Source organism: Micropterus dolomieu, linkage group LG21 (assembly GCF_021292245.1).
Source record: "Micropterus dolomieu isolate WLL.071019.BEF.003 ecotype Adirondacks linkage group LG21, ASM2129224v1, whole genome shotgun sequence".
Lineage (NCBI taxonomy): Eukaryota > Metazoa > Chordata > Actinopteri > Centrarchiformes > Centrarchidae > Micropterus > Micropterus dolomieu.
Window position 1 is genome coordinate 923,976 of NC_060170.1, and position 16,751 is coordinate 940,726.

The following is a 16,751-nucleotide window of genomic DNA, read 5'->3' on the forward strand; positions in this document are numbered from 1 at the left end:
GCCATATTTAAAAAGTCAGTTGCATTAACATTGTTGGGGTCATCAACATGAATATTAAAATCGCCACAAAGAACAATTCTGTCATAATTTAAAACCAGAGTAGATAAAAATTCAGGAAGTTCTGATAAAAATCCTCCAGGCGGTTTTGGGGGGCGATAAATTATAACAAATATGATAGGTTGCAGCCCTCCAACTTTAAGAGTGAGAACTTCAAAGGAGTTAAATTCATCACAGCGTACTTGATGACATTTAAAATTTTTCCTATACACGCTCACTAGCCCACCACCACGACCACTGACCCTCGGTTGACTAAAGCAATCATATTGAGGCGGACACAGTTCAGCTAGCTGGCTATAGTCATTCATTTGCAACCAGGATTCAGTTAAAAACATAAAATCTAGATTTGCAGACAAGATAAAATCATTTAAGATAAAAGTCTTACTTGAAAGTAATCTCACATTGAAGAGAGCCATTTTAAATGAGTTTGTTCTGGGTGCTGGAGTTGGTGCAGTTGTCCTAATCCTTAAGAGATTACTAATATAATATTTCTGTGGGATGTGCACATTTCAGTTTACTGGTCTATGCGTGATGATGACAGGAATAGAAGTCTTTGGAACAGCGCTGGGAGCAGACGGCTTTACATGCCAGCAGGTGGAGACTGGAGTTTGTGGCAGTGAGGCAGAGATCTGTTCAGTGAGCGGTGGTGTGTCCAGGTGTGCTGCATGAATGATTAGTCATTCACTAGGGTTTAGGTCAGAGCTGTGAGATTGTTGTCTTGTTGTTCCTCTCCTCTCCTGGAATGTTCATTCAAGGCTGAGAGAGTATCTCTGTTCCCCAAAACATAGAAACCTAGACTGTGTAAATGATGATGTATCCCTTTCAGATGTACTGGATAGAGCAGTGGACATTGTTAATTTCATTAAGGCGCGACCGTTAAAGAGCCGCCTGTTTTCGATTCTATGCGAGGAAATGGGAGCAGAACATCATAGCTTGTTGCTACACACGGCCGTCCGCTGGCTTTCACAGGGGAAGGTTTTGGGCCGGCTGTACGAGTTAAAAGAAGAACTCAGAAAGTTCCTGATGGAAGAGAATTCTGCATATACGGAGCTGGTTGCAGATGCAGGATGGTGTGCGAAACTTGCATACTTGGCCGACATTTTAGGCATCTAAATGAACTGAACGATGAAATGCAAGGCAAAGATGAAAATCTTCTCACCTTGTCTGACAAACCGCATGGCTTCAAATCTAAGCTCAAACTCTGGCGCTCCTTTGTGGAACAGGGCAGGCTTGAGATGTTTCCCTTGTGCAGAGAACATTCAACAGCTGCACTTTCTGGCCTTATCTCTCAGCATCTGAAAATTCTCGACGAGAGATTTAGTCACTATTTTTCATCGGAGTCTTTTGCGCAGTTTGACTGGGTCCGTGACCCTTGAAGTTCATGTGTACTGGAAAGCTCTAAAGACATGCCACCGCTGGAGCAGGAGCAACTGGCAGAGATCAGGGAAGATCGCACATTAAAAATACAATTTCAAGACACAGCTTTGGACAGGTTTTGGATATCGCTGGAGAAGGAGTACCCACTAGTTTCAAGTAGCGCCATTGCAATCCTGCTACCCTTCTCTACTTTCCAAGTTGGAAATCCGACTTAAGGGGCAGTTCCCTTTGAAATTTCCAACTTTGAACTTGGAAACTCTGACTTCCCATGTCAAATGGAACGCAGCAATAGAGCCAGAAGGTGGTTAGGAAATTGTTTCTGTAGCATTGGAGAGAATTAACAGAGTGCAGGTGATAAACTAGATGTAGAAAGTAGTCATCGTGGCCGATTATATGTATGTATAACTACTGCATGACAAATATATATATAATTATTTGCATATGTAGGAGAGCCCTGTTAATCATTATTTTGATAACAATGACATGAGAGATGGTATATAGTATTATTATTATTTTTAGTAGTAGTACTATATTGGTATTTTTATAGTTTCTGTTTAGCTGGCCCTCACAATACATGCACTATTTAATTTAATGTTCATTAGTAGTAGTACTCTATAATTTATAATAAATCAGATATTTTGAAAATGTTTTCTGTAGTTTTATACATTTGACTCTTATTTATCAAAACTTTAATATAATTTGTTGTACTTTTGTTCAAAGTACTATTTCTAACAATAACAAAGTTTATTTTTATACTGCATTATGTCAGGGTATCTTGGTGAGGTCTCAACATAACAAATGTTAGGGATAATCTTTGTTTATGTTATGTGTTTCTTAAAATAAGGGGGAAAAGAATATCGGCCAATATATCGGCTTTCGGATTTTAAAATCCTCAAATATCGAAACCTGGGTTTCTCACACCAAAAGCATGTGTCTTATCCTCAGCACCATCGCCACCCAACAGACACGAGACAGCAAAACACACCACTTCTGATGTGTGTGCCAACTTTCGTGAGGTTTTAAGCATCCTTAGCCACTCTAAAAACAGATTCCTGTTTCCTGGCGAATAATGCCTCAGTATGACAACAGCTTTCGACAAAAACTCACAAGCTTAAAAATACAACATCATCAAGGTCTCAAGGCTTTTCTGCCAAAATTTGAGACAAATCAGATCAATCCGCTAGGAAGAGTACATCAAAGTATAAAACATGTCTTTTCCAGTTGCCAGTAGGTAGCACTATGACTCTTATCAAACGTGAAGTTTAAGACAGATTTGACCCTACACACTACTTCCTTTTTTATTGCGAAATATCAAAAGTGATCATCACGCCATTGAGCGGTCATTCAGCTTCACAATTTAGCATTGTAAGGGTCCTGAGATTGCTACTCCAATTTCATATCAAACTGATTAAATCCCTAGGAGTATGGAGCCTGTAAATTGCAAAAAATTCATATTCAACTCAAAGCGGCTGACTTCCTGATTGGTTCAGGGTAGGGCTCCAAGAGGCTTTTTTTCAAGTCTACGGAAGATGCATCTGCCTCCCAAATTTCATACATCTAAATGAAAAACACCGCCTGTGAAATGGTGCACGCCAGAACACCCATACACAATTATTGCCAGTCCTGACACGTGTGCAAAGTTTTGTGATGTTTGGGGCATCCTAACCCTCTCAAAAATGCATTACTGTAGTAGAATAATAATGAAGCTTAGAAAAACTACAGGTTACTTGCACTTTAATGTTCGAAGAATCCAAATAATAACATTTCATTTAGTGTTGGCTTCTGGGCAGAGTTTTTGGATGTGGTGGGGCCCCTTTAGGCTTTCACTTGGACTCATGACCTCAGAATTTTTAAAATCATTGTTACAGCCCTGTCTGTAACTCAGTAACTTTACTCACAGTGGGCTTCCATATTCTGATAGATGAGTATCTGCTAATGACCATCAAACGTGAATATCTGGTCATTTTTCTAAACTTTCAACTGCTCGAACACATGAGGCCTGGACAGTGCAGGGTATGCCAAGAAAAAGGGGATTGGGGCTCTATTCACACACCACGAATGTCTCCATAGAAGTGTCCTAAAATACAGAATGAATGCCAAATCTCTATGAAGTACTCAATGCAAAGCACATGCAAAGAAGTCGTATGTTATATGGCATCAAAAGGATGATATACAAAATATTTACAAATTCAACCTTCTTGTTTCTTTTAGTAGGCTGATTATAAATCCTCATTTTCCTTTCTTTCTGTCACTCCCCAATCTGGATATGCTTTCTCTACCTACTCATGTTCCACTTTCCACTACATTTTCCCGCTATCCACAGCATCATGGCCACATGCTTACCTCAAGCAGTGTCACAAGGCATTGTGAAAATAAAGTCCCCACCCAGTGAGTGGGATTAACAGAGAGGTTAATTAACTTATGTTATACCTGATCTTTGTGGACTGTTTCCCTGGACAGATCAGACTGGACAGCTCCAGATTACCCTCAATCTAGCAATCAATCTAACAGCAGAGACTTGAGACCAGGCTGCTAAAATGTGCACACACGTCTGCTATCTGACTATCTGACTATCTGACGTGAATATATGGGAGAGCGCTGGTACAGAGAGGCCCCTCAGGCTTCAATAGGAATGTAATGGCATGCATTATGCGCAAACATACACCTGCACAAACACCTTCATCTGTGACAAGAGGTACAACAGATGGAACTGGTGTGTGTATCTCTCTGTGCCCGTCAGCTAGTTGTCATTTTTGCATTTCCATCCAACCCCATCTCCAAAATACAGGTTTCAATTCTTCACGGTTTTCAAATGAACTCTCCAAAATTCACCTCCAACATCTCCATCCAGGACTAAAGCAGATATTCATTAACCAGCATTTCTGCTGCTGTTAAAATACTCTCCATGCTATTCCATTCTTGTTGCCTGGATGCAAGAAGTGTTGTGTAAAATAGCACAAGAAGTGGACTGAGAGGGGAGGCTGAAGAGTGATCAAACACTTTAACTATCATGGTTTGGGCAGGAGGCAGGGAAAGTGCACAATCCAAGAAACAAGAATGAAAGCCACCCAGACCCATAACCAGGGTTCCTTTTACCTTTTAGTATGTGCAGCACAGGGGGCCAAAGTATAACCACAGCTTTCAGGTTCTGTTCCTGAAGACCTCTTTCAAAATCACACTGACCTACACACACATAACACTGATTCCTTAAAATCCAGCCTTACTACATAACCCTACTCAACAATAAGTTTTTCACCCCATGTGTATAGACAGGCATGGGTTTATGAAAGGATGTAATAGTTCAGTTTTTAGCCACTTTTAACAGACATCTCCGACAAGCCCAAGACTCGGTTAAACGTTACCAGCTAGACAGATTGATGCTGCATTCATGTCATGTCACAGTTATAGTAATTACCAGTATAAGACTTAACATCCAGTTCTCAACTACAACTATGCTAACATACTTTTTATCTAAGTAAAAACGAAAGAACAATGACTGTCCAATATACTACTTGTGAAAGTTTGACGTGAGGTTTTCGAGTGGACAGTTAGGGCCAAGCAGAATAGATGTTTTTTAGATAGCAGAGATTACATCAAAAAAGTTTAGCATTTTAATAAAATAGGATAAAGAAGTTATGATGAATACCAAGCACACTGCTATACTGGTACAACTAATCATTATTATATATCATATACTTCAACAAAGTTTAGGTCAAACAGACATAAAATACTGCCATACGGTATTTTCACTAACGCTGAAGCTACGGGGAAATCTAAGAATATAATTAAGGCTCTGCCATTGTGGACACACTGACAGGACTCAAAGGGCTCATCATACAAAAACTGATTCAGTAGCAACTATATATCCTTCTCAGTGCACCACAGAGACCTTGACACACAAACACAGACTTTTATGGCATCAATTTAATCTGCTAGCTTGCCGTTTGACTATCAATGATTACTCATCTTGTTAGTGCAGAGCAGCTACCCAGGTGGTACATGCAAATCGCCAGCCATTGACCAAAGAGCTTTTGATTACATACATTGGGTCCAAAAAATGCTGCATGGCCACTATAGTGAATTCAAATGAGACAGAAGGTCAGGTATATTGAAGAATCAGTGAATTTTCTGCCCTGGGATTGTTATCTGGAGCCTCTGCGGGAGGGGACTGGTCTGTGTACACGGTGTAGTGGCTTTTACATTCAGTCTTTCAGAAAAAAAAAGACAGTGTAGAGGTAGAAATGACGTGACCACTGAATCATTTTTTCTTGATGCATAATAATGTATTTCACAGCAGTACCAACACACTTCACACACAGAAAATCTCCATGGTAACATGTCATTTATATTCTTCTAGACTTTTAACTAGAGAAACTTCAGCTACTGGAATGAGAGTTTGGTATATTCAACTGTTTGTAGAATGATGAATCTTGTTTTAGAGTTTTCAACAATATTTATTTATGTATCATCATTAAGTATCATTTTCCTGACAATTACTGTCATCCAAATTGCGTTATTATTTGGTGCAGATTGATCAGTGTAGTCTGCACTACTTTACCAATTAAGACATAGCCCCTGCCTCATAGGATTGTTTCCAGGGACACAGGAATGTTTTTGGAAAAACTTGAACCAGGGTCTAAATTTAGTTCCCGGGCCATAGATACCAGACCCAATAAACTCGCTGCTCCATGGCAAGTACTTTTCGTACTGTTTTTGTTTCCTCTTTATGGTTCTTCAGATGCAGAAGAGATGGAAACAGGACTGACTGACTTTTAGTTCCCTTGTTAAGCTTCTTGAACCCCATAGTTCCTAGGATTGTTTGGTAAAGGCTATTATCATAACTTTGACAACAACAAATGCAGAAATGTTCATTGTTGATAACTGAAATCAGGCAGTTAATACGTTTCTACAAGGTGACTTACTGTATGTATTAGAATGAATTCAACACAATGGCTGCAAGATATCAGAAACACCATTTACAAATCTAGATGGGTTGCCTTGGACAATGGTCAGCATTAATATGAAGTCTACATGAAGTTTGATAAATCGTGCTAAACTCGTATGGGTTAGTGAGCTCTATGGTAATACCAGGGCTTGTAAAGCAGTGTTCAAACTATAGACTATTATACTACAGACTGTAGAAGAAGTTGAAAATACTTGAGCAAAACATTCGGTCTAATCCAGCAGGTCTGGAAGAAAGAGCATCAACGGTTTGGGGTGAATAAATGGGGGCTGCTGTAACACTCCAGCAGTTAAATTTGTGCAAATGATGACGTGAAGCACCACACTTCTCCTATAACAATGTTAGCAGCAACGACATGATGTGCAAAGATCTAAAAACTGATATAAACAGGCACTCAATCAAAAGACAACACATCCTCATGGTTATTCTGTAATTCTCCCCTCCCAACAATGGCAGGATGGAAAATGAGAGTCAGAGACACGGCGGTGAGGCAATGTTTGCCCAACGGTCAGATCTCGTAAACAGAGAGGGGGGCTTTTGCAAGCAGCTGCAGAAATTCCAGGCTGCTGCGATTAAAAGTAACACCCACATTGAGGGCGGGGAGGGTGTTTGAACAAGCTAACCCTGCCTCTGTTTAATGAAAAGAGAGGAGTCATTTGCAGTAAAAACAAGTATATCTCAATGGCACATTGTGTCGAGCCCACTTTTTACTGCATGCCGAATCCCAGGTGCCTTCACACAGCAACATAGAATGAGAAGAAAAGACACCCAACATACTGTCATCGCCGGCACATGGAGGCTCCGCTGAGGAGCTGGGGATCAATGTTCTGCTGATACCAGCATTCCTGCGACTTTCATCCACTTAAATAAATACAAATTCACTTCATTTGAATAGATGAATGGAAAAAAGATCAATTTGATCATTGGACATTTGGAAAGTACAGCATGTAACTTCTGCTTGTATAACTGCTTTCCTTTCATCTCAGAGCATATCATGAAAGCATATTTTGAACATATCCAGAACTGAAATTAAAATCTAAAATACCACATAGCAAAACAATTTTCAGTGGATTGTTTCATTGAAAATGAAACATTGACTCGTTTCACTGAAAATGAAACAATGACTCTTTCTGTTCCGTTACCCTGTAAACGGAAAACTTGCTGATAGTCAGATAAAACAAATAATGAAAATAATGAAATGATGATGTAATGAAACATTTTTATTATTTTTAAAAGCTGATTAAGGCAAGGTTCTTTATTTAACACAGATGCATCAAGCAGTTCAGCAAGAAAAGAGGAAACATTTAAATTCCCCAAACTAAGGCCCCATCCACACCGCAGTTTCGTTTTAAAACGGAGACCTTTTGCTACGTCTGCACCTCCCGTCCAGACTAAAACGGCGAAAACCAAGACCTAAAACAGTTTGGAGTTTGGAGACGCTGCCGACCCCATTTTGCATTGCAAAAACGGAGGACTTCAGAAACGATGACGCAGACGCTCACATTTGGCTCTCTGGGTCTTATTAGTCATGCAAAGCAGAAACACGATGCTTTGTTTTGAGTTGGTATTTTTATTAAAATATTTTGTACAGTGCAAATAACACTTATCTGCCTACACTTAGGCTACTACTGTGTATGTTGCTGTATTTACTTTGCGACGACTCCCAGTCTGTTTTCTGCTGCTACAGCCGCTTTTAACTCCTGTGTTACATTCAGTAACAGTCCCAGCTTGATCCATGCAAAAGAATATCTGGTGTGATTCTTCGTCTGTAGTACTTTATTCTTTTGCCAAATCTTCTGTAACTATGGAAGAGACCACCTGCTTCATGTTTACACTGGCACACGCACGCCCAGTTTACGTGTACGGCCACTAGATGTTTATTTTTCCGTCGTTTTAATGTAGACGGAGATCAGCTCTGATACGCAGCTAAAACACTTCTGTGGATGGAGATCGTATTTGTTTCAAAACTCCGTTTTTTAAACAAAAACAGAGTAGTGTGGATGGGGCCTAAAGTTTCCAAAACTATACTGTTTTTGTATCAGTCCTGGCTTGATTAACTTGTCTGGGGGCCACAGATCAGAGTCTGCTGATGGGCCCCTGCTGACCCCACCCACCTACCTGGTTTTACAGATACCCAGCAATGCTAGCGACCCCCTTCCCTCCCCAGCCATGAAGCAGCCCACCATATAAGTGTAATGGCATACAGTAAAGGAATCCAGGAATGTCATTAAAGCATTTCCAGTGACGGAGTACATTTTAAAGTGAGCCACAGCTGTTTGATGAATATGTGGAGCCAGAGATCCTGGGGCCCCACAGACTCCACCTCTTGTCTGTGCTGCCTAATAAAAATAAGGATCGGAGATTGGAGGACTGATACAAATACAGTTCAACACGTTGCAAACAATGTCTGCTGTGGAAATGTGACTGTACTGTACATTCCAGGGATCCATTTGCTTCACTTCTGCAGAATCTTGAAACTTGCTAAATGCAGACATGATGTTCATTGTGATGAGTTACACAACTAAAGTGAGTTTCAAGAGTGTGCTAATTGATTTTCAAACCATACATAGAATGAATGGAAACCGCCTGGAACTGATAGGTTGAATTTTACACTGTAAAATGTCACACTCAGTCCATATCTGCCTCACAAGTCTTTATTAACCATATTTAAGGGATCCTTAAAAATGTTTTGTTTATATTAGGCTCTATGTGTAAGTAAAAAAAATTGCTATTGTTTTTTCTAACTCAAATACCAATATCTGTATCTGCCTCTAATTGGAACAGAAGAAAATTAGCAGAAATGCCATGTAAGCATACAGTTGTAGTCTCATGTTGCTTTTGTTCTCTTACTTTACCATTGTATTCCAGCTGTCAAAGTTGGGCTATAGTCTTAAACAAAAACTCAGCGCACACTTAAGTCTCATCAGTAAAGCGGAAACTGCCTCTCGAGCGAACAGATTTGATGCTGAATTGAAAAGAATTAGCCACACTTCTAAAAATATCTTAACCAGAAATTTTGTCTGTTGAGTTCTTGAAATCAGATTTTATCGAAACAGCTGAATAAATTTGCCACAATGGTAAGACTTACTGTATATTCAGGTTTTGCATTCAAATCAACTTGTTTCAGATATTTTCAAGAAACCAATGTGAGTATTTTCAAACAAGACAGGATCCATTTAGTTGCTGCACTAGTATCAAGAACTATTCTAAAACCATTTACATTTGTCATATGTCTTTGGCTCTTTGCTTGTCTTACGAAAGTGTGCCCTAAAGGACTTACAAGTCTACATGACATGTGAAGATGGATATTTCTGCTGTGTGGCTGATTTGAGTGGCAGGGGGAGGGGAGTGAAATCATACACCGGTGCAGCTGGAGCTCCCTCCTCCTCCACCACTTTTCTATGGTTGGTGGAAAAATAAGCCGGAAGAGGTACAATCCACAAAAAGGAGCGGCTACCCAAACGCAAATCCCTATACTGACAGTTCCATTACATGACATTATTCACTCAGGGAAATGGCATGTCTAATGCTTCAGAATCAGTGTACTGTAGGTAACAAACGACAACAACACAGAATAAGACCAGAACCAAGTTTACATTAATTTTCATTCATTCACAAGTTCATTTGTATTGGACTGTAACTGGAATGTACACTTGTTTAGAGCAAAATAATGCAATGGCTCAATTATGACTTGTCCAGATGGAGATTTTTTTTGTAGTGTAGCTACAGATTCTGCAGATGATCATCACCAAGACCAACACAACCGAACACACTGGCATTTATTTGTTAGTTTGCTTTCACTTCACAGTCACTCACTCAGAGTTCACTCACGCTGCACATCTGAGGTTTTGTTCTCAGTCCCATGTGCTTTTTTGTCAGTAACATATATCAAAATAATGTCATATGATGCTAATGAAATTAGACAAAAAATTAAAGCCAGTTAACGAACAAGGTGATTTCTTTTTGGTGTAGGTCCAAAGTTATTTAAATGATTTCCTTACTTCACAATGTCGGAACATTTGCATTCATTTTTCATGCTGCATTGGCTTTAATAAAGAAAATCAGACACACATATCCTAGGTTTGGGCAGAATGTGTACTTTTATGCAGATCTTAAATATCCAAAAATACACCAAATATTAAACAACATGTAACACAAGTAAGAACACAGGTGAAAAGAAAAGAACTCTTCAGAACAAGAACATTTCAGTGAACACCACCCAGTGCTACTGTGGCAAAGGCCATACCGATCCAATGCAGGAATTTAGTATGCTTTTTGAGGCATTTTTGGATTTGGAGCACATTATTTTGCAATGTTTGTGTTTAGTTTTGGTATTTGTATTTGCAGTGCACTGCCTCAGTGTTTTGTCCTGTATGTGTTTTCCTTATGGGACCACCATAAAATCTGGATCCAGATGCTGAGTAAATTTTTTTCCTTAGCATTTTCTATTATTTGAAAAAATAAGTTCTAGTTTACAAAGGAGTCTTTCATATTTTAGTGGATCAATTCAACATTATACAAATTATACACTGCACTGGTGCACATTGCTTTTGCTATTTTTGAAATGTTTTCTGTTCTAGCACACTTAGAAAATCAACTCGGTGAGTAATTCACCACAGTGAATATCATGTCTGCTGTTATTGTTGTTGGAGTCACATTATTGTTCTGTGGTTAAGCAGCGTGGACATCAGATCTGTCTTTTACAACACTAAAAGGTTAAATGTATATTCCAGTGGTCTTTAAAAAGCAGACAAAGGCTGTAAATGTCAAAAAAAACCCACTACAGATGGATCAACAGCCAAAGAGAAGTCATTGGTTATTTGAGGTGGTTTAACACAAGAATCCAGCTTTCTGAGTGATGTGAGTTTATATGAAACGGTGCACAAGTACTATAGTTTACTATCTTCCACTTTACTTGTATTTACATTTATTCATTTATCTTGTACCGTAGTATAATGTAGTGTACTGTGTCAGGCTCACACCTGTGCTAAGACGATTGTAAATAATGTGTGTGTGCATATCACAGAGGAAGCATGGCCGAGTGTATAACAACACACGATTTTGTTTCTGTTTCGTAATAGTTTGGCACCAAGCCAACTCCCAGCTGCACACACACCAAACACACACACACACACACACACACTGCCAGACAGGGAGATCCCAGCATTTTTGGGTGTGAGCCAGGCTGGAATACCACCAGGTCCAGTTTCCCGCATTTCCTGAGCCACTGCCAGAAGTACACGCAACAGCTCCTGTCTCTCTTTCTCTCTTGCTTTCTCTCTGCCTCACTGTGCCTCTCTGCCTCCGGTCTTTCAGCCATCTCCTCTCAGCATCTTTTTCTGTCACTGCCAGGAATTTATTTTATGTTTCCAGTCTCCTGCTGGCTCATTAAAATCTAAAATATGTTTTACCAGCTGCCTGTCACCGTTCTTTGCACACACAAAGTATTTGAGTCGTGGTTACCTTCTCATTTAATAATGTTATGTAAATAAAACTAAAAATAATACAAATGTGTGTGTATATATATATACATATATATATATATATATATATATATATATATATATATATATATATATATATATATATATATATATATATATATCCAGCATTGACTCCCATGTTGTTCCTGAGGTCTACAGAAGTGATTAAGGAGCTACTGTAAACACAGCTGGTCCCTTTTGCTTCCGATCACATTAAAACTTCTCTGCCTCAGTGGGGCCTTTTTATATTTAGCTGACATCTTGTTCCTATTCCCAAAGATGCATTTACTGCCTTCAAATGTGGTTTTGTTTTGCAGCTTTGAGAATGCTTCGTATGTTGGCTCCACTCTGTCTGCCTAGCAGCCATAAGCATCCTTTTATTGTCCCATGACCATTACACTGAATGGCTACGTACAAATGACCCCCACAATAACTGCACATCCTGAGGAATCTTTGAAGCATACAGCCTGATTTTACATGGAGCATGCATGCACTGCCACAGGAAACTTAAAAGAGTAAAGGCTTCATGGTGACAACGATAGATGTATGGATTTTTTTTATCCATCTGCTTAAGCTTTTCCGTTGTTTATAAGATCTAATAGATTGAGCAAGGAACCCTTCCATCATATCCTGTGATGGTAAATGTAAAGCTATCCACTCAAATGCCTATGAAGCTGATAAACAAAACAATAATCCTAAATATGGTAATAATGAATCATAGATGTGAAGAGAAAACAAAGACTTGGGTCACAGGCTCATCTCACCATCCTTCATACATTATTGTCACTATACTGAGGCTACTGGTTCCAGCACCTATTTAAATTGCATGTCCTTGCATTGAGTTGCTTTAATGTGAAGTGCTAATGCAGTCACTAATGCACACATCACATTTAGGGAAGTCTGAAATGATCCATCATAAATAAAAGATGACATGGATCTTCCACAATAACTCAGAGAGCATAGATCTGCCTGCTGCAGGCTGGAAGCATCCAGACAACTGTATCCATCAATTAGGTTTCTGTCATCACGTCTATGAGCTACTAACAAAAAAACGAGTTGTTTAGGAGAAATGCCTTCAGTAAGTGTTTAGTACAATAAATCTTATAAAGACATTACAAAAAATGAGCCCTTTATAAAGCGTGTACAATGACTTCATTAGACTAATGGTTAACAAATATTTAACGTCTAGATCAGTTAGAATAAGAACAACATTTGGTCACCACTTACCTTCTGAAAAAGGGTTTAAACCAAAATCTATTTATTAACAACTCATTACGCATTTATTTACAGATTACCAACATGAATAACTGTATTATTACCAAATAGAAAGGATAGACACCCCTGGAAGCCTTTTTAAAAATCCAAAATGTGTTCTTATTCATGTTTTTAACTGAGTAATGCTCAAATACTCCAGATCCTCTGGAAGAGTGGTTGTAATGTCCAAACTGTCAAATGGATTTCTCACAACCTGGCAATTTAGGATATTAGCCTCTACTCCTTTATAAATCCCTGTTGTGAAGTCCAATTTTCAACTTTTTATAGTAACTTCATAAGACTTAGTTCAAACTCTACATTTCTGCAAATACATGTGTTGCGTGTCACCGACACGAAAGACAGCTTTTGTGAACATACCCTTCAGACAGTGCAATACAGAAATATCCAACGACCTCTACCATCTATTATGTCCAATGGCGCAAAAACAGGCTGCTACAGAAGACTACAAAAAAAGACAGGAATCCGTCTATAAAGAGCTTTTGGTTTTGTAGGACCATAACGAACTGAAATGAGTTACAGAGTGTTAAGTTAAATGAAGAACTTCCCCGTGAACTTATGCACAACTGAAACAGAGTAAGCAGATTTGCTGAGGGTGAAGTGTTCAGGAGGTCAGCCTGTCTTACCTGTTTGAACTGCTCTTCATAGGTCCACTCGTGGTGCTGGGACTGCGCCGTTGGAGACTCTGCGCGGCGGGCCGAGGCAAAGGACGCCGGGACTCTAGCCATGAGATGCAGCGGGGCGCTCTTCGGAGGCAGACCGGCGCCCTGGAGCGAGGAGTGTAGGTGCTGGTAGTGGTTCAGCCCGACATCGTCTTCACCTTCCTCCTCTTCACCCATGAGCTCCTGGTCATTCATGTCGTCTCCCTCCTCGTCCCTCTCCTTATCGTCGCTACGCAGTCTGGAGGAGTTCCCGTCCTCGTCGGCTCTGCGGGCCTCCATGTGTGGGAGCGTCACTCCGGAAGACGAGTTGGCAACTCCGGCGGTCAGTGCGCCCCGCATCGCCGCTTGATAGTGGCGGAAAGCTAGGGCTTGTTGGTGTATCTGGGACTCCACCATGGAGCGGAGGTCTTTCTCTGTCTCTGCCTGCCGCAGCTTCTCCTCCAGGGCCAGCCGAGCTGCCTGTTGCCGCTGCAGGTTCTCCATGACCGCCTCGAGCTTCATGCCGCCGCTGCCGGGCTGGTGAGACTGGGCGCCGGGGAACGGGCTGTGGGAGGAGGCGGAGGGAGCCTGGAGGGGAAGGCTGCTGGCGGGCGAGAAAGAGCCTTGCTGCGAGGGGAAGAGAGGATTGTCAAGTAATTATTATCATGACTGAACTTTAGAAGCGCCTCGTTACTGCTCATTGCACACTGAGCCAGTTTTTCTGTTAAATATATCGAATTACCAGACAGCAAGCGCACTAAGTGGCTAAAACACTGTTAAACTGCCCAAATACAAAGTTTCTAAGTGTGTAAATGTTACGAGTCTACTTTTAAAAGAAGACAAAATCAGATGTAGAGTAGACAGTTCCAATAATCCAATAGAAATAAAGCCTGGGCGCTTACCAGAGCAGATTTAGTTGCTATACTTGTGTTATCAACCATGCTTCTCTCTGTTAGGTGCGCCGAAAAATGATCAACCAGATCTCAAGAGTTTCCTTTCAGTCCTGCTAACGTTCCGCATACAACATCCAGATTAGTATAATCTCTGTAGTTGGCCGAATAAATACTTGAAATGAGTTTGGTGTTAAATGGCAGAGCCCCGAGCTGCTTTTGGCAACAAGTGGCAACTGTAGTGAGAATGACCTCTGCAGGCAGAGATCAGCCCTCCTGCTCCATCTGCTACCAACACGTCGATACTGACAAATACAGTATGAAGGCCGGCAGGGAGACACCGTCTGCTCATGCTCTGCTCGGAGGAGACCTCATTCCGAGTTATGCACAGTTTTATGTTGTATGAATGCAGATGCCATAAACCATGGAAAACAGTTTCTTTAAAACGTTATGTCTTCTGTGAAGCTGCACCATAATTAGGCTACACAATAATAGGCATGGGTATTGATAGAGTTGTATCTGTCCCTATCATGGTAGGCTACATGCAGCTACATTTGATGTTTCAGTACTGCTGCTATTTTTTATTAATGCTAAATAATAAAATCTGTTCTTATCATTCCTCTTTCACAGAATATTGATGTTTGCTGTCACCTGTGTATTCCTGTACTGTGTGTGCCAACTTTCCCCCCACATAATAAATACATTTGAAAGTGAACCTTCAGTGTCTGTTTCTGACTAATTCTACTTGACAAATCCAAGCAGACTGCTTCATCATACTGATGCAAATATCATATACAAATCTAATGTTGCACTGACCACAATGACCTCCAGTAGTACACCCAGAGGTATTAACAGCAGAAATACCTCTGAATAAAACAGTAGGGGAAATTTGCTAATGGCTGACAACTTTATATAGTCATATCAGGCAACCCTCCGGGGATCTTTCACCTCTATTTTCACATGTGTGGTCATTAGCACTATCTTGACCTCAGAGGGCACAGAAACATGACCCCTCATGTTACAGCTAATAGGCTATATGCTTACAGATGGAGAGAAAAGGGACACCTGTCCTTCAGTGGCTGCCACATTAAACATAACCCTAAATATATTATATACAGTAGCTATATATTCAATTGACAAAATGCTGTTTTAAGTGAAGAACTATTATTCTATATGTCAGTGTCTGCACTGCAGTGTAAACATGATTTCTGTGAACCCTGCAATTGGCCGCCATTTCCCACAGTGACCCTACAATTAAGGCTTACTGTGATGTAGGATATATCATTTGGCTGAAGCAAATCAATTATCATCAGCAGGGTCAGCACTGTCAGCGAACGGCTGCTTCTTCTGGTAACTTAGTTAAGATCCGCACATTAAGGAAGCTCTCTGAGCTTCATTTTAAAAGGTGTTTCCAAATGAACTTCAGCTGTTATGTAGTTAACCCAATGAAGCCTGATCAAGCAAGAAATGTTTCATTTTCATACAAAATAAATGTGAATTTCCTCTCTGTATGTAAGTACATTAGCTAAAATCCACATCAATGAAAGGCCACAAGCAAACAGAGGGGCTGCATTTCTTTTTTTATTCCGAATGTATGTATTCATCTAAGGTATATTAGTAGAAGTATTTCTATATTTTTGTGCTTTACAATAAAAGGAAATTAAGTTTTCCCAAGTAATTTATTTTCTGTTTCATTGCAGGTGAGTGCTGTTCTGTTTATTGTAAAGTTAAACAGGTCAGATCAGGTGTTTTAGGGAAAATGCATGAAAGTGGTTAACTATCTTAAATGACTTGTCTGCCAGTTTGCTGTGTTAAATAATGTGCTGCTGTAATTTACACTTCCCTTAAAATGTGAGATAGTGTAATGACTGCTGAATGGCTTTATGTTGTCCATTTATGCACTGGGACTCCAGGGAGGGGTCGGTGCTGGTGGTGTGTCAGATTCTAGGATTTCCTAAAAGTCTCAGGCTGACCCTGTCACAGTCTCAGAGATACATAGCTTCTTTATAGTCCACATTTAAACCCAAGATCCATGTGCATCCGGTCTCCCTGTCCTGCATATCAGTTT

General features: G+C 40.1%; 1 protein-coding gene across 1 annotated transcript in view; it reads right to left on the bottom strand.

The window, feature by feature from the left end:
* arid3c (AT rich interactive domain 3C (BRIGHT-like)) overlaps nucleotides 1–14,756 on the bottom strand; it is a 93,703-nt gene extending 78,947 nt beyond the window's left edge. Inside the window, exons 1-2 of the mRNA XM_046035252.1 lie at nucleotides 14,696–14,756; nucleotides 13,779–14,420 (exon numbers count right to left, since the gene is read on the bottom strand). Of these exons, the coding sequence (XP_045891208.1) occupies nucleotides 13,779–14,420; nucleotides 14,696–14,734 (681 nt within the window). The 5' untranslated portion in view covers nucleotides 14,735–14,756. The remainder of the gene's footprint in view (nucleotides 1–13,778; nucleotides 14,421–14,695) is intronic.
* Between the last annotated feature and the right edge of the window lie 1,995 nt (nucleotides 14,757–16,751).